This window comes from Ostrea edulis, chromosome 5 (assembly GCF_947568905.1).
Source record: "Ostrea edulis chromosome 5, xbOstEdul1.1, whole genome shotgun sequence".
NCBI classification, from domain to species: Eukaryota; Metazoa; Mollusca; class Bivalvia; order Ostreida; family Ostreidae; genus Ostrea; species Ostrea edulis.
The window spans coordinates 4,273,572-4,301,358 of NC_079168.1; the positions used below are offsets into that span (position 1 = coordinate 4,273,572).

A 27,787-nucleotide genomic window follows, 5' to 3' on the forward strand; every position below is an offset into this window, starting at 1 on the left:
TAATCTGGATTTGCAAATGGATTTCTCTGTAACATGTAATATTAAGCCTCCTGAGAACAAGGCACGTGTTCGTGACATCTTTTCTTTTTTAATTATGGAATTACGTGATGGTTCCTGATAAGGAGCTCTTTGAAATGAAATCAATCATAAAGTAGCTACATCTTGTATAACGGTGCCACGGCGGGTCTAGCAAGTGTCATTTGTTTTTATAATGGCACTAGTGTCTTGTTTTACCTTGTTTATTCATTTATTCAAATGATTTCAAATGTTAAAGGCAACAGATTACAAACCCAGTTACATGTCAAGATACGTTAATGGGTTTTTTTCACATCCTTGGAGGTTTGCATCTGAGATGGAATGTGTTCTATGAAATTAAATCTTTAACCCGATGAATAATAGTAGTTTTTAACTTTTAGTAAGTTTACATGTAGTGTCAATAAAGTGTCGGGCATTTCAATTTTTTTTGGTTTCTTTTACATGTGCAAATAACTTCTCTGTCCGGGGTTGGCCCGAAAAGATGACGGTTTATGTGTCGTTGGGGGCATTTTACATATATGGTGAACATTTAAGAGTGTGTGTATCTATGAAACTATTTACTATATACATTGTACATAAATATACGAAAGTAACAGAATATTTTAAGCAAGAAATATTTAAAAGCAACCATGAACCTACACCAAATATGCCATAAATTCTACAGTCACAAAGCTAGACAAACCATATACATATCATAATTACATAAATATAATATTTCTTCCTAGATAATCTGTCTCTTTCTTACAATTCCATCTTTCTTGTTTTGTTTCTTTTATTTATTAGGTTAACGATAAAATTTCCGGTGGTTCTCTGCTTCTGAAACCTACACCTGTTCATTGATTATAATCGTTGCAATACACATTATCCAGAAGTTTCCTTGACCATCCAAATCACAATATCATCCCCAAGGAAATATTTCTATCCGTCTAGTCGGCTTAAAAGTATATTGCAATCAATCAAGACGTTTAGCAAACAAACTGATGACACATTTTCTTGTTTATTGGATCTTTTTTACAAGAAAAAAAAGATTTACAGCTCTATGTGATACACCACTATGATACTGTTTCTTTTTATTTATTAAAACACCCACAGGAAAACGATTTATGGCTACTTTTGATACACCATAATGTTTCTTTTTTGGTTATCAAAATTCCTCGAGGAAAAAGATTTATTACACAAAATATTTTTATTTATTCATTTATTACAATCCCCTAACGAAAGACCCACAAATCGGGGGATATTTTCCTGAATGAAAAGAATTTCCGGCAGCACTGTTCAAAAAATATACACGTATACGAAAACTTCAAGTTACCATTGTTAAGTCTCCACACATTGGGAACAGTATCTGTTCTCCACTATACAGACAGGCCTGTCTAACATTATATACTAATTTCGTATTTGTTTAAAGAATATTCCCCGTCCGATATGAAGTCGTTAAATAGATGAACAGGCTTTCGTATGGCAATTATCAATGAATTAACGATATGGTGTGGATTTGATCGAGAGCATTTCTGTGTTCGGTCAAACACAGGAATCACAGGGTCTATCTTTTTCTGATAATAACTCAAGAGTTTTTATATCGCCAACAAACATGAACAACAAAGTTGAAAGACTCTGCAAGTGTCATTCCTTCCAACATTCCGTTTCTAGTTTGCTGATAAAAGGCCCCCAGTTTTGAATCATCAAAGTGATGTTTTCTAATCTCATTAACTTTTGTTGTGACGAATGAAAGCAATCTCTCTGATAGATGAACCAAACTCCGACAGATGTTCCAAACTGCGATAGATGTTCCAAACTGCGATAGATGCACCAAGTCCTGGGTCTATGAAGTATCCAGTGTACTAATTTTCAATTATCTGATACCAAGCTCAGTTGCACGTGATATTAAAAAAGTACCCATTCCGCTAAATTTTGATTAACCTATTAGCCTATTACATAATTGCAATTAATTACTTTCGCAAACTGATTAAAGACATTAAAGATATCACTTATCTGGATTACTACAATGAAGTAGACTCTTTCTGGAGTTTAAGGAGGCCACGTGATGCCGTCTTCACAAGCCAAGAGTCCGATCAGGGTCCCAAAGATGAGAGTGAGCGAATCGAACACTTGGCTTTTGGAGATACATTACAGGACATTCTTGTTTAAGATTTAGAATCTTTTTTCCATCCCTAACCTCAAATTTAATGTAATGTTTCGAAATATCCATTAAACATCCGTCATAGTGAAAAAGCATCACCAAGGAGTGAATATGATAGATCTACAGAAAACGTGGCCAGTTATCACACCTTCTCATACCTCCAAAATAAAAGATTTCCTGAATAGGCAATCGCGATACAAAGGAGTAAAATTCTTCTGTAAGTTCTAATGTTATTTTTCATTTCTATTCAAAGAATTAAAGCGCAGGTAAACCATGTTATAAAGTTATGATAAGGGTTCGGTAGTTTACACATTATTGTTTATATAGCTTGTTATCAACTTCACTCTATGATTTCATTTTAAACGCCATGCAATATCACGTCATATTGCTATTAGATTATAAACCAATCACATTGCGTGTTGTAACAGAAATCATTATTAACGAAAATCATGAGAAAAACTGAAAAGATTCAAACACAAAACGAATTGAGCCGAATGTTGACCACGTGACAGTCTTATTAGCATACCATGTTCTATTTCCCGAGCAATATTATTGGATCTGTACATATCTAACAACACTTTAGTGTATAACATATGATCTAGCATAATGAATTTAGTGTGATAAGTACTTATATTTCCGAACACATGCAAAGAAAGTGCGCTCAATGCATACATTATACAAATAACGCCAGCCGATTGATTGAATGTTTTACGTTTTGTTGAGAATTATTCACTCATATTAAGATGTCACCAGCAGTAGGGGTACCACAAATGTAAACCTATGCTTAGCGCTCGGTGCCGTACCGGTGAATGTTTTTTAGCGTGCCAGCGCCTGCCGCGACATGGGACCTCCGTTTTTAAGTTCATATCCAAAAGACCCGTGATTCTCACTTCTAAATGCCGAGCGTTTGGCGAAGTAGCAATCACCACCTATGCTAACGTCTTAGGTTTGACGCGGCCATGGCACGAGCGGAACTAAAACTCACGGCCTCCCGGTTACGAAGCGAACGCTCGACCACTGAGCTACCATGACCGGTAAGGCCAACTGAACATGTTTGAGTTCAAGTAGTCAAGAATAAACTCAAAATTTCGACCTATTCCTTTCTTCTGGGATAACTTCAAATAGTTGCTTAAGTTTTTACTTTTTTATTTTTAAATAAGCTCTATTCGGCCGAGTGCTGACCACGTGACTGTCTAAAGCAAAGAAATGAATTGTTCGGACTCAAGTATAGTTAGATATATGTTAATATCTTTATATTAAAAATTATACATGTCATTATATGATCATGTTAACGTTTATGTCAAACATGTTCCCCATGTGGAATGCGCCCGCTGATCGTATCAGGGGCATTTCGAGTTTCATTCAGTAGAAGATGTGTCTTATCTTGTAGATTATGGGTTGTTGAACTTAAATTTGCGAGGGTGGAACGTCCTTCTTATTACTAAAATTATTCAGGCTTATGGTAATGTTTCTTCTTGAGACCAACTAATGAATTTATACATCGTAATGAATTTATGACGCAACTGAATGTGAATTTCAAGCGCTCAAGTTGCTTATGTGCCTTAGTTAGGTGTAGATTTCGACGTCATTAAAAATGATTGGGAATTTTGATGTCCCATGATTGGTTCAGGCGACTTTTCTAAAGCGTACCTCAGGTTGGGAGGTTTATTCGGGATTTCTCTCTTGACCAATCATAGCTTTGCTGACATTTTTATCTACCAATCAAATTGCGGGTTTTACGGCATCTATAGGTAAATCAAATTCAATGCCGTTAATAGCATACTAATAACAAATTATGGTTAAATAAATTTTATTACTGTTACGGTTTCCAGGTTTTGACTGTTGAAATGTGATTGCTATAATGTGATACAATGCACATTTTATTTAACTAATAAGATAATGTTTTGAAAACATTATTAAAATTTCTGATCATTTGATAAAACAGTCATTGACTTTTGATTCGATCCCGTGAGGATCCGGGTTAGAATAGGTATTCAATGACAATACCCCTTGCTTGTCGTAAAAGGCGACTAAATGGAAGGGTCCTTTGGATGAGACCGCAAAAACCGAGGTCTCGTGTCACAGCAGATGTGGCACGATAAAGATCCCTCCCTTCTCAAAGGTCGTAAGCGCCGAGCAATTGGCCTAAATTTTGCAGCCCTTCATCGGCAATGGCGACGTCTCCATGAGTGAAAGATTCTCGAGAGGGACGTTAAACAATATTCAGGACTTTTGATTCGGCCCACTCATGACTATTGATCTCGGCCTACCACCATAGTCAACCTATACACGATCTGGTCTGGAGCTTATAAAACTTTACCGTACTCATACTCAAGCTCAACCATGTTTGTTTTGAGTACTACTCTGAGCAAGCTCCAAAGCATATCAAACAATCTTGAGCATATACTCCATTTGAGTATGAGAATGATTGTATAAAAGTTTTATAACCTTCACTTTTGAGTATGAGTGTGATTTAGAGCACAGAGTTTGAGTTTGAGTATGAAAACCTGCTCAAAATAGTTTTATAACCTCCAGATCCGAATAGTGATGAGTGGACCTCATCAGAAGTCAATAATTGTAAAATGTACGTAACGATCCGGCGTGTGCTTTATCTCAATATTAAGATTATCTCTTGGGAACCTCTTCAGAAAAAAAAAACTCAGACAATACTAGCTAAAGTCATATATCACATAAAGTTATGAATTATGTTTTGAAAAAAAGCAGCTGAACATTAGTTTAACTGTCGGGAGAATTTTATCTGGACAGGGAGTCTCACTCCACCCCCTGAGATGTTTTATTACATATTTCATTATTACAATACAGATAGTAGTCTACCGTTCTCTACGTTGTCACTGGCGTGTCTACTCCCTTCATGTCATCGTAAACATCGTCTACGACATTAACATTATATTGGCATCGTTCCATATCGTCGCAGTGTTGAGAAGATTGAGGTAACGTTGTGTGTTCTGACTAGACGGCATCCGTGAAATATGAAATTGAACAGTGTATCTAACTTTACTATGAACCTTAATATAACCTTAATATCTCCCAAACTTAAACTCGGCCATAACGCTTAAGCTTTCCGTTAAACCTAATCTTGATTATAACCCTAGACATTTAACTATATGTATAGGTAATGTTAACATTTTCCATAAACCTAACCATGCATGATCACCAACGTAATTCCTTACACAAGTCATAAACATATACCCGATGTCAGCTTTTAAATTCCCCTATGCCTAAATCTTATGATTACACTAAATTGTACCCTACTCCCTCACCATAATTGCAGCCCATCCCAAATCTGATAAATCCAATAAGGAATACAAAATAGATAGTTTGGCAAAAACGGACCCCTGGACACACCAGAGGTGGGATCAGGTGCCTAGTAGGAGTAAGCATCCCCTGTCGACCGGTCACACCCGCCGTGAGCCCTATATCCTGATCAGGTAAACAGAGTTATTCGTAGTCAAAATTAGTGTACCACGAACGGTCTAACAATCGGTATGAAGCACGTCAGACAGCATTTGACCCTATGATAGGTTCTATTGGCAAACTAGATCGTTACAACGACCATAAAATTTGCAAAATGCTGACTTTAAACAAGACTGTTGAAACCCCTGTACCATCAACTTGTTTGTCAGTAGCTTGTCTCGATTTAGTAATTGACCATACGTAGACCAAGCTCTTTCGTATGGAATCAGTTTAGAGATATAAACACCATATGCAGGTGATAATGGAATATTGCTACATCAATATGGGAAGTTGACGATGGAGAAGCTGAAATCATCCCGTTTGTCATAAAGTTGAGTTGTAAGTTTGCCGTTAATATCTACTTTAAATAAAATAACTAAGCTTGAAGTAGAAGTGGATGACTCTGTGGTATCTTTTATTTCGAGCTCACAGGGGTATATCGAATCGACATATGAATTTAAGTTATTACTGTTAATAGATAAAACGTTCTCGATATACCTAAATATCGAATTTAAGGCCACAACAAGAGATGTTTTCTTCTCACGTAGACGTTTTCGAATAAATTCTGCTTCATAGGAATATAAAAACAGGTCAGCTAACAGAGGAGCACAATTCATGCCCATGGGAATTCCAACAGACTGTTGGAAGACCTGATCACCAGAGACCACGAAAATATTGTCAATGAGGAACTGTAGCATATTGTTTTTATTTCAACTTCAGAATACTAGTGCGTGAAATCAGAGTGGTGTTTAACAAACTAAAGTAATTTTTTGGATGACTGATCACTAGATAAGAGTATTTCCTTTTTCCATTTTTGTTGACGAAGCAACTGTCTATGATGTCAAAAAGTCTAGTCTGTGATTTATTGTAAGGAATGGTCGTGTAAAGTGTCGAAAAATCATAGGTTTTGATGTTGTTGATCTAAGAAAAGTTTTGCGATTTTCAGTTTCCTAAAAGTTATTATTTAGAATCCATATTTGATTTTCACCACTTCTGGCATATGTAGTCGCAAAGTAAGTTTGAAGTTTCTCCTTCACAGCTGTTAATATTTTCGTGTTTCTGTTCAGTGGGCGTCAAACGTATCTACGTATACTATCCTAATGTAAACATGAGGGTACCCGTATACAAGACATTAGAAAGCTGTGTGAACAAACCAGAAAGATTCGGAATATCGTTATACCAGGATATATAAAATCACATGTATCAAAACAGTTCACTGGGCGTATCTCAGAACAGGGGGCAATGAGCGTATCTCAAAACAGGAGGCAATGAGCGTATCTCAGAACAGGGGGCAATGAGCGTATCTCAAAACAGGGGACACTGGGCGTATCTCAGAACAGGGGGCACTGGGCGTATCTCAGAACAGGGGGCACTGGGCGTATCTCAGAACAGGGGGCACTGGGCGTATCTCAGAACAAGAGGCACTGGGCGTATCTCAGAACAGAGGGCACTGAGTATATCTCAGAACAGGGGGCCATATAGAATGAAACTGTAAAGTCACATACTGTAAAAAAAAAAAAAAAAAGTAGTTAATTACGCGTAGGAAAAATTTACACTAATTACGCGGTCACGTAACAAGCGGGTAAATTTCCCCACGCGTATGGTTACATGTATAAATAGGTGATATGGTAATATAAATTATATTCAGTTACCGCGTATTTCCCCCATGCGAAATGTTGGACGTGGAGAAACGCGTACTTAACCCCCAGTGTAAATAAAAACTTTCACAGACCACTGGGCGTACATCAGATCAAAACAGTCCACAAGGTGTATAACAGAACAGTGGGTCCATATTGACTGAAACTGTAAAATCACGAGCAATCAAATCTTTAACTTCCTGTCTTTCCCCTCATTTCTACATAATCTAACCGTTTAAGTTACAGTGTAACCTAGAAATTCTAACAGTTTAAGTTACAGTGTGACCGAGATATTCTAACCGTTTAAGTTACAGTGTAACCTAGAAATTCTAACCGTTTACGTTACAGTGTAACCTAGAAAATCTAACAGTTTAAGTTACAGTGTGACCTAGATATTCTAACAGTTTCAGTTACAGTGTGACCTAGATATTCTAACAGTTTCAGTTACAGTGTGACCTAGATATTCTAACAGTTTAATTAAAGTGCGACCTCCATTGCTTTTTTGTTTATGTCCTTTTTGCGATTGAAAGGTATTTGGATTATCTGTAACCAGGTTTTTAAGTTTACTATGATGTATTTTGTTTGTGATAAGAATATAAACTTTCTTATTCTTAGGTATGAAATCCAATCTTCTTTCAGAAACGTTTTGAAAATACTTTCCCCGAATTCCTGACAACTGGGTCATTGATTAAGGGGTCAACAGGTCAATCAAGTCCAAGAAATGATTAAGCCAGATGTGTGCATTTATAGTATGTTTCTAGTAATATGTAAGGGATGTTTTCTGTGGCAAGCCGTAAGGTTGTAATTAAAACCAATTAGTAACATATCAATCGCTTTCAAACACCCTCTATCTGAGTGACGTCTGCGGTTTTGGGTTCTTTGAAATGTTGTTAGGTCGACGTTTCTTTAACACCTCTACATGTGGTTTCATCGGTTTATATTTCTTTCATCAATATGCTCCAAGAACATGTTTCATATCTACTGAATCTACATCAGGTTTTTTTTTTAGATACAGGTTCTGCACAGAAACCCCGAATGTCAGCGAGTAGAGGTGGGGTCTTCGCGTTTTACATCTTTTTAGGTTTCCAAAAAACTATAAGGTTAAGTTTGTTAAGGTGCTGATCCAACATCACTTTGTAATTAATCAAAGCCAAACTTTCAGGGAAGATCTAGTTTACCATGTGATTCTAATCGGCGTGCATGTTTCACGCCTTGTAACATGACTGCTTTTACTCAAATCTGTGCCAATGCAATTTTATGGAAGCCGCGAGAACGAACAGTCCGATGATATTGAATTGTACATTAGCATATATTTAAGTACGTGTAGTTTTGATATATTGTTTTCATTTTATATAGCAGACTAATCACATCCACCTACACTTATCAAATCAAATTTCCAGGAAAAAGCAGAACTACGTTCATGTGAAATATTTAAAATTTAGTGGATTTTACGTACTACATGATTACGCTACAATTAATATGGGTTAATTCAAATATTCATATCTAACACATTTATATAGTTTACCACAGGCTTACTGCATGAAGAGCTGGACAATGTTACAGGAGGAATATTACATAAAGTTTAGGGATGTCAACACATTGATTTTGAAAAGAGATTATGAAGACTTTATTTTAATTCTATTCCTTGATTTTTATTACACTACAGAGTTTTCCCTTTGTTTCAATCCATTGGTAAGGCCTACGTTTGACCTGAATATGGAAGGGGCAAGGGTCCTACCCCATTCGACAGAACTGTACAAATCTTTGTTCAGAGTATTTTATCAAAGTCGAATGGGGATTCATACAGAAGGAAACAAATCACATCCCAGCAATTCTGTGATTCGTTGGGGGTGTGCCCTATCACTGTGACGTCCGAATATACCCCGCACTATGACGTCACAGTCTACTATACGACACATCATTGTTTCAAGCAAAGACGGCGGAAATTTTACGCACAAACTGAATAAAAGTGCGAAGCACCTTTTATGTTAAATTTGTGAGTAAAATGTCCGAAGTTTACACATCGATAAATTCTTCAGAAAGAATGTTTGATTGCTATAATTCCAATTCATTCACTTTATTAACAATTTCAAAACTTTAAATAGTTTCCCCGCATTACGTTATTTGTTTTCAGGCGCGTATGAATACATCGCGTTTTCGGATTTATTGATGTGTAAACTCTCGTTCAGCTTTCTTTTTTTTTTTAAACAATTGTAATAAATAACATTGGAATAATTCAGATGTAAACGGTGAAGAATTAGACGTAAATATTCAGATGTGAACGGTAAATTATTCAGATGTAAAGAAAAAGAATTAGACGTAAATCATTCAGATGCAAACGATAAAGCACTAGACGTAAATATTCAGATGTGAAAGGTAAATTATTCAGATGTAAACGGTAGAGCATTAGACGTAAATTGTTTAGATGTAAACTATTAATAATGAGACGTAAATTATTTAGATAAGTTTTAGATTACGACCCCTGGGTCGAGGCTTCTGCTTGCGGACTGTTAGCCCCCGAGGGTCTCTACCGCCCAGTAGTTAAGTACTTCGTTACTAGCTTGAAAATACGGATATATATTTAATTGCTGGGATAAAATTTAGAAATTCATTTCAAAATGAAGGATTATCTCCCTCATGCATAGCTCTTAACCTTGGACGAATTTGGTTCCAGTTTTTAGCACTCTGTTTTTCCTTTTAGCTCTTACAAGTTTATTGTTATTTCGAATGTCCAAACTTTCGGCTTGAGCATCACTGAAGAGACATTATTTGTCGAAATCCACATCTGGTGCATCAAAATTGACACCGTATGAGTTATACATGTAAACGGTTAATAATTAGATGTAAATTATTCAGATGTAAACAGTGAATAATTAGATGTAAATTATTCAGATGTAAACAGTGAAGAATTAGATGTAAATTATTCAGATGTAAACAGTGAATAATTAGATGTAAATTATTCAAATGTAAACAGTGAAGAATTAGATGTAAACAGTGAAGAATTAGATGTAAATTATTCAGATGTAAACAGTGAAGAATTAGATGTAAATTATTCAGATGTAAACAGTGAAGAATTAGATGTAAACAGTGAAGAATTAGATGTAAATTATTCAGATGTAAACAGTGAAGAATTAGATGTAAACAGTGAAGAATTAGATGTAAATTATTCAGATGTAAACAGTGAAGAATTAGATGTAAATTATTCAGATGTAAACAGTGAAGAATTAGATGTAAACAGTGAAGAATTAGATGTAAATTATTCAGATGTAAACAGTGAAGAATTAGATGTAAACAGTGAAGAATTAGATGTAAATTATTCAGATGTAAACAGTGAAGAATTATACGTAAATTGTTCAGATGTAAACAGTGAAGAATTATACGTAAATTGTTCAGATGTAAACGGTTAAGAATTAGACGTAAATTATTCAGGTGTAAACGGTAAAGAATTAGACGTAAATTATTTAGATGTAAAAGATAAAGAATTAGACGTAGCTTATTCAGATGTAAACGGTTATAAGTATTAGTCGTAAACTCTTGAAATATTCAGATGTAAACGGTTAAAAATTTGAGTAAATGATTCAGATGTAACTGGGTTTTAATAAAAAAAGAATTACAACATTGAAAAAAATGGAATATTCTTGCAGTGACATATGGTTGCTGATTCTTCGAAAAGGGTTAACTTCTCCCACTTGAGAATTGTAGTGTGCGCGTGATGTGGGGTTTAATATCGTGGATTGTAGTATGAACATGATGTGGTGTTTAATATCGTGGATTGTAGTGTGAACGTGATGTGGGGTTTAATATCGTGGGCTGTAGTGTGAGCGTGATGTGGTGTTTAATATCGTGGGCTGTAGTGTGAGCGTGATGTGGTGTTTAATATCGTGGATTGTAGTGTGAACGTGATGTGGGGTTTGATATCGTGGATTGTAGTGTGAACGTAATGTGGGGTTTAATATCGTGGATTGGGGTAAGTGTGAACGTGATGTGGGGTTTAATATCGTGGATTGTAGTGTGAACGTGATGTGGTGTTTAATATCGTGGATTTGAGTGTGAACGTGATGTGGGGTTTAATATCGTGGATTGTAGTGTGAACGTGATGTGGGGTTTAATGTCGTGGATTTGAGTGTGAACGTGATGTGGGGTTTAATATCGTGGATTGTAGTGTGAACGTGATGTGGAGTTTAATATCGTGGATTGGTTTAAGTGAGATAGGTTAAACCAGTGCCAAACACCTAAAGTTGATTAAATATAAACACCGTCACTATCACGGCAAATATTTTTATAATCCCAGGTAATATCAAAGCAAATAATTACATGTATATAACCCCAGAAAACATTACAGCAATTATTTATATAACCCCAGCTAATATCATAGCAAATATGTATATAACCCCAAGTAATATCATATAGCAAATAATCATATAACCCCAACTAATATCAAAGCATATAATTACATAACCCCAGTTAATATCATAGTATATATATTCCCAGTATAATATAAATCTCCAACACATCTAATAGAATTTGTGTTTCGCGTAAAACAAACGTACATGTATTCACTTGCCCTGAAACTGAAGATCGGATAATATTGTTTATGTTCCTTAGTTCTCCTGCCAAGCGACTGAACTTGTTTTTTTGTTAAAAGCAGGCAAACAACACGTAACACCATGTAGAGGTGAAAAAATGTCATTTATTGAAGTAAATGACGAAAAGTAGTAAAATATGATTAACAAGTACAAAAATGGGTGTCAGTTTTACACATCTTAGGTAAATTATAATCCAATCTGACCCCTGAACCATAATGGCATTGCAACAAGATGTACATAGGAAAAAAGAGGGTCAACCAGACTAGAATAAGAATTGTACAGTATGCATGTATCTTAAGTTGACCCCTCATAAACCTAATACAATTCCAAAACAGACAAAAATGCCATAAACAGCTGCCTGCCATGAAAAAAGTGTGGGTAAAAACAAAATGACAAACAGCCACAATCCAATCGCAGATTGGATCCACCCACACATTTTTAGGTCAGCAATTTGTCTGTAGCCTTGGCGATTTTTAACCTATGTAAGATACAAGATTCTGTAATTATAAATTTTGCGTTTGATAATCATGAACTGAAGGGTGAGCTTAAGCATTTGTCGACAACAAATTAGCCACTAAAACACATATGCATGCCTCTCTAGTTGTAAAACAAACAAACAACAAGCCGGGTGGTCTGCATTGTATTGCATTTTAAACAATTCCCAGTCATGCAATTCTATTGTACAGGACCCGAAAGAGTGCAATGTTTTTCTGAGATTGGTCTATACACAAGGACAAATACAAAGACGAAATACATTAAGGGATATTTGTGACCGGTCGACAGGGGATGTTTACTCCTCCTAGGTAACTGGTTCCACCTCTGGTATACCCTGGGGTCCGTGTTTGTCCAACTCTCTGTTTTGTATTCCTTATAGGGGTTATGAGATTGATCGCTGTTTGTTATCTTCACATTTTTGATGATATACTCTTCACATCGGCATATCAGATGGAGCGCTCTAGACTGAGGCTTATCATCCATATCAAAAACTGAAATTGTAAGACATTTCTTATACTGACATTTTAAAATTTCAATTGCATTTTAATGATAAACTCGTGCAGCACTCTTTGGGTCAAATGTATTGATTCACCGCTATGATTATCCTATTTCAAAAGATCAAAGTTCACGTGAAGTTAACCTTCTGATTCAGTTAGTAACTAACTATATTTAGAGAAAATGTAGTGATATTAGATATTGTCAACGGAAATAAGTGACACGTCGACTCTTGTTTTGTATCTTGACAGTCGTGACATTCTACGCGTGTGATATTAGATATTGTTAAAGTAACATGTCGACTTTTGTTTTATATGTTGACAGTCATACCATATAGCGAGTGTGATATCAAAAATTGTTAACGGAGACAAGTAACATGTCGACTCTTGTATGTTGACATACAGCGAGTCATTGAGTGCAAATAGAGATCACAATGATCATAAAGTTTTCCTCGTCTGTTAGATGTTGTACTGTTATAAGAATTGGTAAAAACCTAGAATCTCCGCGAGCTTTCCAAAGAGATTGAAGTTAACACTCATTTATTGTGATATTAAGTACATAGAAATTAATGCTTGTTGCTAGGCAGTGAAATTAACACGAGTTTTAAGTGCATTCACGAGATGCATGTTATCCACTCGGGAATATCACGACGAAGGAGTCTATGAAATTGTTTTATGTATGTTTTCATCGCAGTGTGAAACATTAGCAAACTATAATCATACAATATATCGGGGCATGTATTTAACTAGTAATTCATTTTCTATCACCCTGTTCGAATAGATTTTAAGCAGATTTGCAGACGCTAGAATGAGATCTTTGAGACAACAAATGGCGATGACGCTGGGTCTGAAATCAGCTGGCGACACTTTGAGTTTCTAACGTCTGCTTCGTATTCCAAACAAAATGAAGGGATGCTTAGTAAAAAGCAGGCGGGAAAATCCGTCTCCACGTGAAATCTGCTGAAAGCTACGTCATGATGACTTATGATGATTAAACGTATTGGAAAGCTCTGCACCTGACGTGACTGGGAATCCGATTTAAATGCCGGAACATTTGGTTGGGGTTTTAATCATCCTGACCTTTAATCCACGAGTTAAAACTTTACTGAGAAGTATATGGAATTTAGATCCAGTATAAACATCGAATCTCGATTAAGTTCCCACCAATGATGTTTTGCTGTGAGTTTGGGTGGGGTGAATGGGTATTTGTTTAATGAAGATCTTAAGATTAACTGATTAAGCATCGCTAGTTGTGGAAATCATCAAATAACTTAACCTGTCAATAAATCAAAGCTCAATTAGATTGGCGATGATGTGCATGCTTTTGATGAGAAAAACAGATACGACATACTGAGTTTCTGAGTGCGGTAAGAATCTTGGAGGAAAGAGTTTCCGATAATATCCCCAATCATTTGTTACATTCTGAATATATTTTTCTTAGTTCCATGGGTATCGATTTAATAAATCACAGTATCATCTTGATAATAGATTAAAGACAAGATTATTTCTTTGAGATGAAACCATCGTCGGTATCTGCCAAGCACGACAAAGATAATCCCGTAGATACTCGTGTTTTAAAAAGACTCATTGTATTTTATTTATTACCAAGAACCATACAGTCCATACACATACATTTGTACAATGACGTGATTGACATATAAAGTATAACATGGTATTTAAGAAGACTATGCGGAATATTAACATAAATACAATTTTCTATCGATGACAGCGTCAGTAATGCTATGTAGATGTTGCAGTGAGAATAAATCAGAATCGATGCGTAGGGATCCGTGGGAAACGACGGGTACGTACGTACATTTTGTGTGAGGCAAAACTCGTGTTACTAGGAATCATTGCACTGTTAACAACCATTGCAACAAACACATCTACGAACAATAACCAAACAAGGTTAAGTACTAAGAATATTACACAATGATAAAAAAGGCAAACGAAATAGTAGATACGTTTGTTGATTTTCATTTATTTATTTTTTAATTTGCACGTTGGACATGAAAATGGAATTGTGGCACCCAACAAAAAGCAGAAAGAATCCTTATCAAAGGAATTCCAATCATGTAATTGCAGGGTCTCTCTCTCTCTCTCTCTGTAATATTCCTGGCTTCCAAAGACGTAACGAACAGTGCGTTTTAGAATAGGACTTTTGTTCACTAATTTGCTGCTGTTTATTTCTAGTTTTTTTTTTTTAGATATGTTGGCGACAGTTCAAACCCCATTTGTGTGTCTGAAACATGCTTTCTGCAAGATGTACGCCCCCGCTTTGCTTGAGGTTAAGAGGACAATATTTAAAATGATAGGAATAGCATAATTAAAAGGGGTTGGGTATTTTGATCTTTTAGTTGGTACAATTTAATTATGTTTAGAGGCCAACATTATACTGGGATTTGTTTTAAAATTATAGTAAGAAAAATAAAAACACCACACATTTTCTGAAAACATTGTGAATTAAGGGTTGATCATATACAATATTTATTTTTTAGTATTATATCACTGGTACATGACCGATGTTCATGGATAAAATAAGCTGTAGTGAATAATGTATATATATTGTATATATAGTTTTGTTTAATGCCCTCGTAATCGGGGATTCGGGGGTATATAGGATTTTGTCTGTCCGGCTGAGACTGCAAAAACTTTAACCTTGGCCATAACTTTGGAATGGATAGCGATAGAATTTTGATATTTCACAATTTTATTTCTTGTGACAAGACATTTCTTTTGTAAAACTTTAACCTACAAATGTAGGTCGTAACTTTTGAATGGTTAGTGATAGGGATTTCACATGTGATAGGGCTTCCATATTTCACATGTGATAGGGCTTTCATATTTCACATGTGATATGGCTTTCATATTTCACATGTGATAGGGCTTCCATATTTCACATGTGATAGGGCTTCCATATTTCACATGTGATATGACTTTCATATTTCACATGTGATATGACTTTCATATTTCACATGTGATAGGGCTTTCATATTTCACATGTGATAGGGCTTTCATATTTCACATGTGATAGGGCTTTCATATTTCACAAGTGTATACCATGTGACAAGAACTTTCTGCGGCTGGGTACCAGAATTACTTTGCTGGCATCAGCATCTTTTATCATAATCATTTATTTAAAAACCCATCTGTCAATCCTTGAATATTTGCCTGTGTATTTCATTATATATTCATTAATACATAGCTTTGCTTTCCAATGAAATGTACACAGAGGCAAAAAATATTAGTTTTGGACATAATATGCTAAACTTCCTGTACAATTCGCAATCATTGCATGGGCCCACTATTTGATTTTTTACATGAATTTCCCCTTACAGAACACATTCATAGGACTGCATGCAATAAAATGAAGGAAAACCCCTACACTTATGACAAATGATCGGAGGCAATTTACTGATGGCGAACCATGTTGAAAGACACAAAGTAAACGCGGCAGAGCTTGGAAAAAAACCCTCATCTTTTCTTTGATTGTTCTGCTTGTCCTGAGATTAACAAATGATACTCTTTAATCATTACTTCAATGTAAAGCACATTGTGAAACCTCGAGATCTTTGCATACCGAGAAGAAGAGTTTGGGTGTTTTTTTAAATCAAAAATTGCATTAATGAAGATGGCTCCCTAAAATAGTCACGATAAATCAATCAAAGCTGGACCTTCAATGGTAAATAAAATCCCATAGATATGGGCGGTGTGTCATCAGTACTTTCTAATCAAGCCTGCAATCACATACATTCATTACATCATTAATGATTTGGCGGCAATTGGCTTCGTAGTAGACGGACATGAAACGGAGCAATGAGTTCTGATAGAAACAAATATAAGAAAGGTGTACTGAAGGTTAAAATGATGAAAAGATAACCTGCTCTGTACAAATGATGTAAAACCGAATTAATTTAGTAAAGTGCACATGACGTAAGATGTTTTACATGGTTAAATAGAGGTAATTTGTTTCACTTTCAAGACGTGTTCGAACTCGTGTACTTGTTGGTGTCAGGTGCAATCATGTAATGGGGGATAAAATCAGTGACGTCATAATGCACATTGGTGAGAAAAAACTTGAACATTGTATCTGGTATTGCACAGCAGAATAATATCGACAGATTTATAATAATATTTTCCTTCTCTAACTTGCATTTATCATTTGCAGGGGTGAGTGGGGGGTAAATTCCGGTGTGTTAGCAGGAATCAAGGAATGGTCCTATTGTGTGTACTATTCAAATATGTTCTTGTACTTGTAGAGTTAACGTGGTTGGGTCAGTTTCTACAATTGATTATACATGTATGTATTTATTTCCTGTGCAGGTTAGTCTATATGAAGCAAAAATGTTTTTCATTTTAGTTGTGTATATCAGATTTGGTCTTCAGGCGTTATGGAAAAACTTTCTTTTTTGATGTACTTTTTAGCCAATATCCCAATCTTGAAATTTCGTAGTGGAATCTTTATGGGCAGAATCACTCGGTTTACCATCAATGTCTCAAAGGTCGATAAAAAGAACTATTTGATCGTCTTCGGTGGCAAATGAATCACGCCTTTATCCCGAGTCGTTCTGGGTTTTATTTCGCTGTCGTTTTAGGTTTTTATCATTTAATTGCAAAACTACTCTCCATCAATCTTTTGTATTTCCCTTGATAGTTTTCATTTGAGACGAAACTTTACTTTGACGAAATTTTATCCAAAACAAAGACGCGGTTTTCAGATTTGTGATACAGAGAGTGGACACGTCCCATTCCTTGTCCAGTACACTTAACTGAAAACAAACTCGTATTCTGCAACTCCTAAATTCTACGATCAAATTGAAATTTTGGCTCAGGTTTATGTGAAATGTAAAACATTTGTGTTTTCCAGTTTTATATTTCTGTGCCCTAAAACGTACCAGGTGTTTAATATAGTTACCATGATCTGATCGACAGGTTCAGATAAAAATAAGCTTCGATAAATATCGAAACCATCTGAAGATTTTGCCAACTGCATGGTGTTAGTCATTGTCGGAAATCCACGGTTGGTCTCGCTTCTGTTTTGTTTTTAAGTGTCAAATTGTGTTGCCCTTTTTGTATTCCTCTATACTTCCTCTATGCAACCGGTCGAGGTGACATAGTGGTTAGAGCGTTCGGCTCATGACAGGAAGGTCGTGGGTTCAAGTCCCCCTCGTACATTTGCAACACGGATGAAATTACACAAACATAGAATCACCTAAGTAGCGCGGTATATCATACAAGTTGTGGCTGCTCGATCTGTCAGATGAGACCTACATGCATAGCCTACTTAATTCTGATAAAATCCGGTCGAATCGAACTAAGCCGGGTATACCCGGCGACGCGCTAAGAATCAAGTGATGAAAATGTTGACCTTCTATTGTATACACATTATTTGGCATAGAATTGACCAACATATTTACAAATCATGTTTCTTTCACCAGTGTAAAAATTAAAAACATTATGTCTTAGAATAATCAACTCTCGATACTACTATCTCCAAGGACGTCAGCGTGTATCAAAATTTTCCGGCTCAATCGGCTTACCCGGCGGGATGCGTGCGCAATTCCGGCTCACAATCAAGAGTGTTGCCGGTTAACCTGCATGTGTCAAATTTCGTTCGGAGTTCACCTGAGCTAAGCATACGGGACTACTTTTCTCTGGAATGCGTCTTCCCCGTTCTAATTTCAGCGCTATTTATAGAACGGGATTTTCCACACAAGCATTATATATCGATATGCATTCGTTTGATTTTTGTTTTTCATTGCTATCAAAAATAAGCACAACTAAAGATAAGAATAAAATACAAATTAATTTAAAGAAACAACATACATAGGCGATGACGTGGCAGAATAGTCAACTTGATGACGTAGACCACTTACTGGTAGACGTAGACAGATTACACGAGTTTTCGGTATGAATCGTCTGCTTTACGAGATCGATAACATGACGGAGTAAGTGGCGACTTCTGATCTGGTAAATATTAATGAAATTGAACTTCGTTATATGGGGCTCAGTCAACGAGTGCGTTTTAGATGAAGAGGTGTTGAACCTTTTACTCGATATTGAAATGGAGCCGAGTTGCATTCCACCGTTCCAACAACACAACCAGTGTTCAACGTCTCCTCCAAAACAATGCAGCATAAATCCAGTCACCACTTGTTATCTTCCTTTATATTTAATTCAGCTTTTAACCATTGCACCTTTAATTTGGCGTATAATCCATTTAAATCTGCACAGTAACTGTACCTGACCTGAACGCACAGCCATGCCGTTTTGTTGTTGTTTTCATTCTTACATATATGATGTATTCCTACGCGCCATTTCGAAAACGTAATTCAAGCTTTTAAATGGGAGAAACTATTTGGTTTTTTTTTTCTACCTTAAAAATATAATTAAATGATAAGAAATAAAACTTATAATTCTTTGTTTGATGCATATATCAAACGAAACTTTGGACGGAAAACTTTTATCATCAACGCGCTACGCGCATTGATGAAGTTTTCCGTCCAATGTTTCGTTTGATACATGCATCAAACAAAGAATTATAAGTTTCATTTCTTAAATTACGACAATTCTATAAAGAAAATGAAATTTTTATTTGAAAAAAAAATCATTATATAAAACCTAAGTTGTAGATATATATGGAATTAGTTTCATATTTTTGTTTTTGACATATTCGATCGCTGACCACGTGGCTGTCTTATTAACTTACCGCGTGTGATTTGGGTCTATGCATATGTAACTAGTATTTGATGTTTTACACGTGATCTCAATGAATTTAATCTGATAGGCCCTTATTCCTACATGAAAAGTGAACTGTACAAGTATGCAATATTTCAGACACAGATTTACATCGGTCAAAACTCACAATCAAAAAGTTTTGTTTTGAAAGCCTAATCCGCGATATACATGTACGTGAAGGTATGATTAATGGTTTTCTTATCTATTTCAGGATGAGGTCAATCAGGTACTGACCACCAGTGTGTGGCTGGAGCAGGTATGTATAGTTTTTTGTATTTCAAAATTGGTCAATCTATGTCTCCATTTGTAGTCAACTTTTGTGGCAAATCTTATATTAGACCTTGAAATGTGATCTTGACTTTTACCTGAAATGTAGCTTAGACCGAGTCTATTTAGTGTTTAGTGTATTGAATATAAAGCCATTATATTGGTACTGTAAGTTCAGGGGCGGATCCAGGAATTGCAGTTACGAGGCAGGGGGTCTGGGGACGAAGCCCCGGTGGGGGCCAGGGAGCGAAGCCCCCGGAAGCTCCTGGATTTTACAGATTTTATAGGGCTTGAAATATATCTCCTATTAAGTCTTTTGTACTAATTTTTTGGGTGAAATTAATAAAATGACGCAAATTTTTAGGGTTTTTGGAAAAACTTAAGTTTTCCCAATAAAGTAATTCAAGAAATTAATAGATTTTGTCATTTATTTCTCCGGGAGTGGAAGAAATTATTGCTTCTTACATCGTTTAGTACATTTTTCAAAACAAGATACCACGATTTAACCAAGTTTGAAAATTTTAAAGGGGATGGGGAGCACCGGCTGCTGCTTCTACAGTATTCGGCGCTTGAAGTATTACTCTCGTTCAGAGTGAACACTTTTTTTTCTATAGGTTGAAATCTGGTGCACTGCAATGTCTGCGATTGTAATTCTCGTGAGGACTCGTACTTATTACTGTACATTTATATAACGCTTTATTTAATCAACATAATTACCCTAAAACGTTTTACATGTAAAACAAAGAACAATTAATGAATGCATTTAAAAAAGGCATACAATAATGTTCAACTGAGGTTAACATAGTAACTAAGAGTAGTCAAGACTATAAAAGGTTATCATGCTGAAAATTTATGAGAATTTTATTTTTGTATTAACCAGTGAAAACAGCTGTTTACAGTAATACAGAATTACAAATTAAATGTTTAAAAGGATATGTTTTATGGGTTTTTTTTAAAAACAGCTTATGAATTTTGGAATCAAATAATTCGAGTTAACAATTCGGACCTTCAGAGTTTTTATGCTTTCATGTTTTAGATTGGCGATACTTGTAATTAAACAACAACATGTAATTATGATGACTTGTAATTAAAAACAACAACATGTAATTATGATGACTTGTAATTAAAAAACAACAACATGTAATGATGATGATGTAAAAAAAAAAAAAAACCAACAACAACAAAAAAAAAACAAAAAAAAAAACCTGTTATATTTTTAAAAATGATTTATTAGTTTTTGTCACATACATACATAAATACATATACATCTGCTCTCTGACTGATTCATTCCTTCTTTAATAGAATTATTCAACCTGTGGTTACTGCTATACAAAAACAAAAACAAACCCAGCAGTTGATAAAAAAAAAACAAAAAACAACCTCAGTGGTAATCGCATATATTTGAAATGTTCAGGACAATAAACCTGATGTGTATGTCATGTTTTACACGAGTCTTTCAACGAATTATAAGGACGGCATTTTGTATGAGCCACTTGAAGTATAGATGGCCGATTTTCAATGTCAATAGATAAAATTTATTGTTACGGACTTCCTGTTCGTATCTTTCTCATCATTATTACTTCCTCATTAAGTCTGGAGACATAAAATATCGTCATATCCCACTAGGACTACTGGTAATAACGGTAGATGATATCATATATTATACAGTTATCTTTGAAATACAGTACCTTCGGACTAAGAGAAATCGTAAATTCATGTCGATTTTATCACATTCCCGTTTTATCAATGATGCAATATATCTTATGCGCTAATCTGGCTTCTGATCTCATCACATACATAACTTTATCTTATCTATAAGACAGCACTTTTAAAGTCGAATGTCAAATTGTTATTATCTTTCAGAATTTTAACAAACTTCGTTAGATAATTCTAGATAAGACGGGCGATAATTCCTGAATTCTTCTCTTTTAATCATTTGTTGGAGCCAAGAATTTCTATCTATTTGTAATCAACAAACATATCGGACTAAAAATATATGCATGAAATTTGTTTGCAGTACATTTTTCTTTAAATTAGCAATTGAGTTATTTTCGTTAGCCCCAAATTTCCAGCAATATCAAAATTTCAGATGATGTACGGCGTACATGAAATGAGGTGAACGAGAATTCATTCGTTTTTTATTTATGTTTTATTTTATTTCTTTTTTTCGTATTTTTTTCTTTTTTATCCTTTTCTAAGGAATGTGCTGGAGAGACTTGATAATTTGTGACTGATTTCAAGTGGGACCCTCCATTTCCTCTAACGACTCGATAACGAAGCGAGAAATCTAATATCGGCTTCAATTTTCTGGTCTCTGTCGAAAACTGACATTTCAAGCGATGAAATTAATTTGATATGATGCTCTGTAATAAATAGCATTATAATAAACATATAAAAAAGGTCGATACTATTAATCGACAGTGTACAGTCGTTGCCTTTACGGAAACAAGACACGAAAAGCTATTTCTATTCTGTTTTTCTTCTCTCAACTTTGGAAATGCACAGAAAGGTTGATGAAATTGTCCAATATTGTCAAATAATTGTTTAGACATGGTTTTTGATGTAGTAATATGCTGCAATGATTGCCAGATACATATGTGCTTAATTTTATAGGTCTCCATTTGCTAATTATGAAAAGAAAAACTACCAGGCAAAACAACTGAAGAAAAAAATATGCCAATTTCAAAATGATCTGAAGCTATACTCGAGAATTATCTCAAATTGTTCTCCTCAATAATCTCAAGCTGTATCGAATGATGATACCCATGTCGAGAGGTTTCATTGTCGACCACCCTGGAAGTACTAATAAATTTGTTATGTACTCAAATGACTGACAAAACGCGATAATCTAACAGCTTATCAGTCACCCATTGTTAGGGGGCTCGACCTTTTGCACAACGTGGCAACTTTAGTTTTGAAACTGTAGATCTATTATTGTGATAGGTTATGCTCAGGTCGTCTTCTGCTTGTCTAATCTTCGTTTTGAGTGAAGGGTTGCTCGAAAGAATTTGCCCTTCCTTGTATACGACAGAAATATAGAAGTGTTTCAATGATCGGCCGCGGCCATGCTTACGTTATCCTCATTGTGGTAATCTGTTGTCAATTCATCAACTCAAAACACGTTTTTTAATGTTGTTTCAAACATTTAGTGCATATGTGAAACATACTACGTAGGCCTTAAGTTTTAACTAACAATCTGTGGATGCAAAATGATAGAATACATGTTGTCGGCAATAACAGCTTTGAAGTGTTCAAAACTTAAAACGAGACAAACACAAGTTAATAAACCGTAAGACTCATTTTCTAAAATTATTCGTCCACAGAATAATAAGCTACTTGTCCAGAAAGATCCCATCATAGACCAGAGATTGCAGGTCTGGGGGCTGTTAAAGACAGATTGTACTATAAAGTACTGACCAGAGATTGCAGGTCTGGGGGCTGTTAAAGACAGATTGTACTATAAAGTACTGACCAGAGATTGCAGGTCTGGGGGCTGTTAAAGACAGATTGTACTATAAAGTACTGACCAGAGAGTGCAGGTCTGGGGGCTGTTAAAGACCGATTGTACTATAAATTACTGGGAACAGATTTCGTGCATCAATGTTTATTTCATTTGTGTTCTGTAAAATAACTCCTTGTATAAACACGCACAATTCATTCGGTGTTAAAGATGGCTTTAAAATATTGTAGGAATGGCAAGATGAACGACTTGTGTGGGATCCGGCAGACTACAATGGTCTGGAGACTTTGCGCATGCCCTGTGACAAGATCTGGCTTCCAGATATTGTGTTGTACAACAGGTATGCATAATTAACATTCTGAATGTTTTCGATAAAAATTGAAAATAAAAGTACCAATTTGATCAATTTTAAAATAAAGTTTGTAACTCTTCTCCTCAGTGCGGACGATTACACTTCCGGGTACATGCAGAGTAAGGCGATGGTAAGGTACGATGGGAACGTCTTTTGGCCTCCGCCAGCTAAGTTCCGGAGTTCCTGCAAGATCGACATCACCTTCTTTCCGTTTGACGATCAAATTTGTAAAATGAAATTCGGTTCTTGGACGTATGACGGCTTCCAAGTCGACATAACAAACAGAACCGCCATGGTCGACCTGTCGAATTACGTTTACAGTGGGGAATGGGAACTGATATCCATATATGGGATTCGTAACGAGGTGATATACCAATGCTGCAATATCCCGTACCCGGATGTGACGTTTACAATTATCATGCGTAGAAAGACGCTTTACTACCTGTTTAACATTATATTTCCCTGTCTTTGGCTGACCATCCTAAGTCTGTTGGGGTTTTGGCTGCCCCCTGATAGTGGGGAAAAGATTACTCTGGGAATCACAGTCCTGTTAGCCTTTTCCGTGTTTATGCTTCTCATTGCTGAAAACATGCCAGCTACATCAGAGTTTGTTCCTTTGATAGGTAATTATTACTACAATGTTGTCACGTGGGTGTAATTAAACCGGATGTTACATCAGGGATTCTGACTCCCGTGGGTTCTGTTGATGATGTAAAGCATTGTTCATGTTTCTATTCCTAAAACTTATTCCCACTAGGAAAACTAATAAATAGCAGAAAAACAAACCTGTAAACTTCTACACTCCGTCTTCCACTTATCATTAATACTTCAATCAATGCCCTTCACAATAGATATAATTCTAACAAGATCCCAGGCGTTCGCTTAAAAAAGTTCTATAAAAATGTAAGAAATTCATATTTGATAAATGATATTATCTGACACGTTTTGTTTTGTAGGTATCTATTTGACAGTGACGATGGGTATGACGTCATTATCCATTATATTGACAGTGTTTGTGCTGCAGCTGCACCACGTGGGTCCGCATCAGAGACCAGTGCCGGGCTGGCTGCGGATTTTATGTGTGGATATCTTAGCTAGATTCATGTGTATGCGTCAGTCTCAGATTCCACAGCCATTTATGGAGGAGTTCCGTAAAGACGATCTGTGCTTAACAACTTTTTTTGAAAATGTTGAAAATGGAAATACCGCGGGTACATGCAACGGAAATTTACAACAAAATTCCAATAACACAATAAATACTTACCAAAATGACAAATACCATATTGAAATGGAAAAAGACAAGACACACCAGAAGATTACGAATCATTTAAAACTGTTGGTGGAAAAACAGGACTACGAAGAAAACCACCAGGGCATTGTGCACGAGTGGCAGTTTGTGGCTCACGTGATGGACAGAGTGTTGTTCTGGATATTCCTTTTTGCTGCTGTAATATCGTCCATTTTAATTTTAGTTGTTAAGCCTTTATTAAAGCCCCCACTGCAGTAAACAACAAATATATTTATTTATTTATGTCTATAAAGCAGAAAAGATACCCGGAAGTGCTCAAGGCGCCATTGATAATAGAATCATACATGTACCAAGTTCCGAAATAGTTTTTCAGATAATTTCGTTAACTGCATTTATTTTTGATAACTCATAATAAACCCGCCTGAATATTTTGTAATTTAGATATTTTGAAAAGTAGGAACGAGGACATATATACATGCATATCAAATACATACTATTGATCAAGTACATATTATTTTTTCAAAGGTCATTAAAACCCGAGTTCCTGTATCACGACAAGTGTTGGCAGGTTAAAAAACCCTCATTACTATGGCCCAGAGCGCTGTGCATGGGTCTAAATTTGTGGCACTTCGCCTAAAGCTGCTGACGTCTCAAGATGAGAGAAAAATTCCCGAAGAAATGTTAAACAAAACAAAACCTCGTTACTAATATAAAGCCTTAAAGTTTATACACTGTGATCAGAGATGAGAAAACTCGCATCAGTATGGAAAATGTTTTATTTGTTCATTTCTTATTCATATCATCTATTGTTAATATTGAACAATCTGTTAAAGATATTCCACGCCAAGCATTTCTATAAAATGTTCTCATCATAAGTAATATGATATTCATATATTATGATGTTACACTTTTAAAATAATTATTTTTGTTTGTCCATCTGTTCGTTGATAATTTGATTCTTATACATACTTTATCTAATAAACAACAAACTACTTATTACTTGAAGAATTCATGAAACAATCGTTAAATATAATGCAGCATATACAAAGAAACGTTTTAGGTATTTACATGTATTTTGTTTTCTAACAATTCCTATATACATGGACATATAAACAGTAAAACAAACGAGCGTAAATATTGGTGACAGTTCACAATGAAGGATGCAAGACACCCTCTACATTTACCTGTATGCATTTCAATTAATTAAGAATTTGTTGTTGGGTGTGGGAGATGATTAACTACAATGGAAGGAATCACTGTCTAGTTTGTTGGGTGTGTGATGTGATTAACTAAACAGGAAGGAATCACTGTCTAGTTTGTTGGGTGTGGGAGGTGATTAACTACAATGGCAAACCTGATGATTTACGTACTAGCGAATACATTATTTACGTACTGGCGAATACATTATATATCTATTTGAAATAAATATCAAAGTATAGTTTCAGAATATCAAAAATACTGCCAATTAGAAATTGCAATACACGTGGCATTCCATGTTAATTTCCAATGCTCCCGCAATATCGTCATTGATTTGTATACAAGTGAGAAATTTGTAAACATCCATTTGTGTATATTGGGAAATTGACGCAATGGCCCTTTAAAGGGTTATCACAACAACAACAAAAAGTTAGAAATGTAAATATATTTGCATGAATCTGCATGCCTGCGTTCTGTTCATCAGTGTTATTTAGTCTACATGTATGTTACTTTAAGAAGGTATCTGGTAATACGACAATGCGTATGGCTGTCGTGTGCATATATAGCGTCGACCGCTTCTCTCACTCTGAATAATGCGTGTGTCAATGATTGGAGGCCCGTCTGTCATATAGCGTTTGGTTTCTTCCAGTGTTGTATCTTGTGGTCTGTCGGATCCGTGCAGATTGTGTACTTTGTAAACAGAACATATCGACTTCCGGTGGCTTTGTGACCCACTGACCGTGGGAGTTCCCGGACAGGGCACACTGGAAAACATGTTTGGCTGTTTGGTAGTCCTGAGCCCGGGCTTTCATTTCTCTGTACGTCCTCTCTGTATTCCTTTGGTACGTCTGAGAGAATGATTGGAAGAGTTCCCTTTTGCAGAGTCGAGATGGCGTATTTCTATATTAGTAAAGAGGGGAAGAGTACAGGCCTAGGATTATCTACATTCAACATTGTTTTACTGGTCCTGTTCGAGATATCCTATTGCCCCCCGACTAAATGTTTTACTAAATTTACATTATGGAAAAAGGTATCAGTCTCATAAATCCCAATAAGAAGAGTAAGTCAATTATGGACTCCTAGACGTGATTGAAGTTTTGTGTTTAAAAACATAAAAAATAAATATTTCTAATATTCTATATCACGAATCAGAATATTTTTTGATATAATTAACCGAGGATTTTGTTATGCTTTTAATCTAAATTGACAGGCTTGTAAATTACTGGAAAGTACCGAGTTATTTTCTCTTTGTGTAGTGAAGCAGTGTAATTCTGAAGAAATTTATTTTGCAAACACAAGGACTCATACGATTACTCCTTCACCAAACGCGTGGAATTTGAAAGTGAGAATCACAAATCTTTTGGATATGACCTTTAAAATGGAGGTTGCAGTAGGCGTTGTCACGTTAAAAAAAACTTCAATTGCTGCTTCGATCGTTAGCGCTAAGCATAGGTCTGACTTTGTGGTACGTCATCTATACATGTAGCTAGTGTCTTCTCAATACCAGTGAACAATTCTCGACGGAACGTAAAAGGAACTCAAACGAAGCTAATTTCGATTGGAAATTAAACTATGAATTTTTAGATTTGCCTTCCTGGCCATGGTACTCTGACCTTTTTCACTTCATCATGAGAACCAACAAACCCCAAGCCATTTATGCTA

At 35.6% G+C, this 27,787-nt stretch overlaps 2 protein-coding genes across 7 annotated transcripts in view; one reads left to right on the forward strand and one right to left on the reverse strand.

Moving 5' to 3' along the window:
- Positions 1-25,925, forward strand: part of LOC125649395 (neuronal acetylcholine receptor subunit alpha-2-like) — a 73,902-nt gene extending 47,977 nt beyond the window's left edge. For 3 of the 4 annotated variants that reach the window (XM_048876923.2, XM_056167063.1, XM_048876924.2), the window contains 4 exons: positions 19,812-19,856; positions 23,558-23,667; positions 23,767-24,302; positions 24,636-25,925. In XM_048876923.2, the coding sequence (XP_048732880.2) occupies positions 19,812-19,856; positions 23,558-23,667; positions 23,767-24,302; positions 24,636-25,186 (1,242 nt within the window). In that variant the 3' untranslated portion in view covers positions 25,187-25,925. Of the gene's footprint in view, positions 1-17,056; positions 17,163-19,811; positions 19,857-23,557; positions 23,668-23,766; positions 24,303-24,635 lie in introns of those variants that run through there. The other variant, XM_048876925.2, reaches the window with a different exon arrangement.
- LOC125649394 (double-stranded RNA-specific adenosine deaminase-like) overlaps positions 25,689-27,787 on the reverse strand; it is a 31,183-nt gene continuing 29,084 nt past the window's right edge. For all 3 annotated transcript variants that reach the window (XM_048876920.2, XM_048876921.2, XM_048876922.2), the window contains one exon: positions 25,689-27,025. In XM_048876920.2, coding sequence (XP_048732877.1) covers positions 26,728-27,025 — 298 coding nt within the window. In that variant the 3' untranslated portion in view covers positions 25,689-26,727. The remainder of the gene's footprint in view (positions 27,026-27,787) is intronic.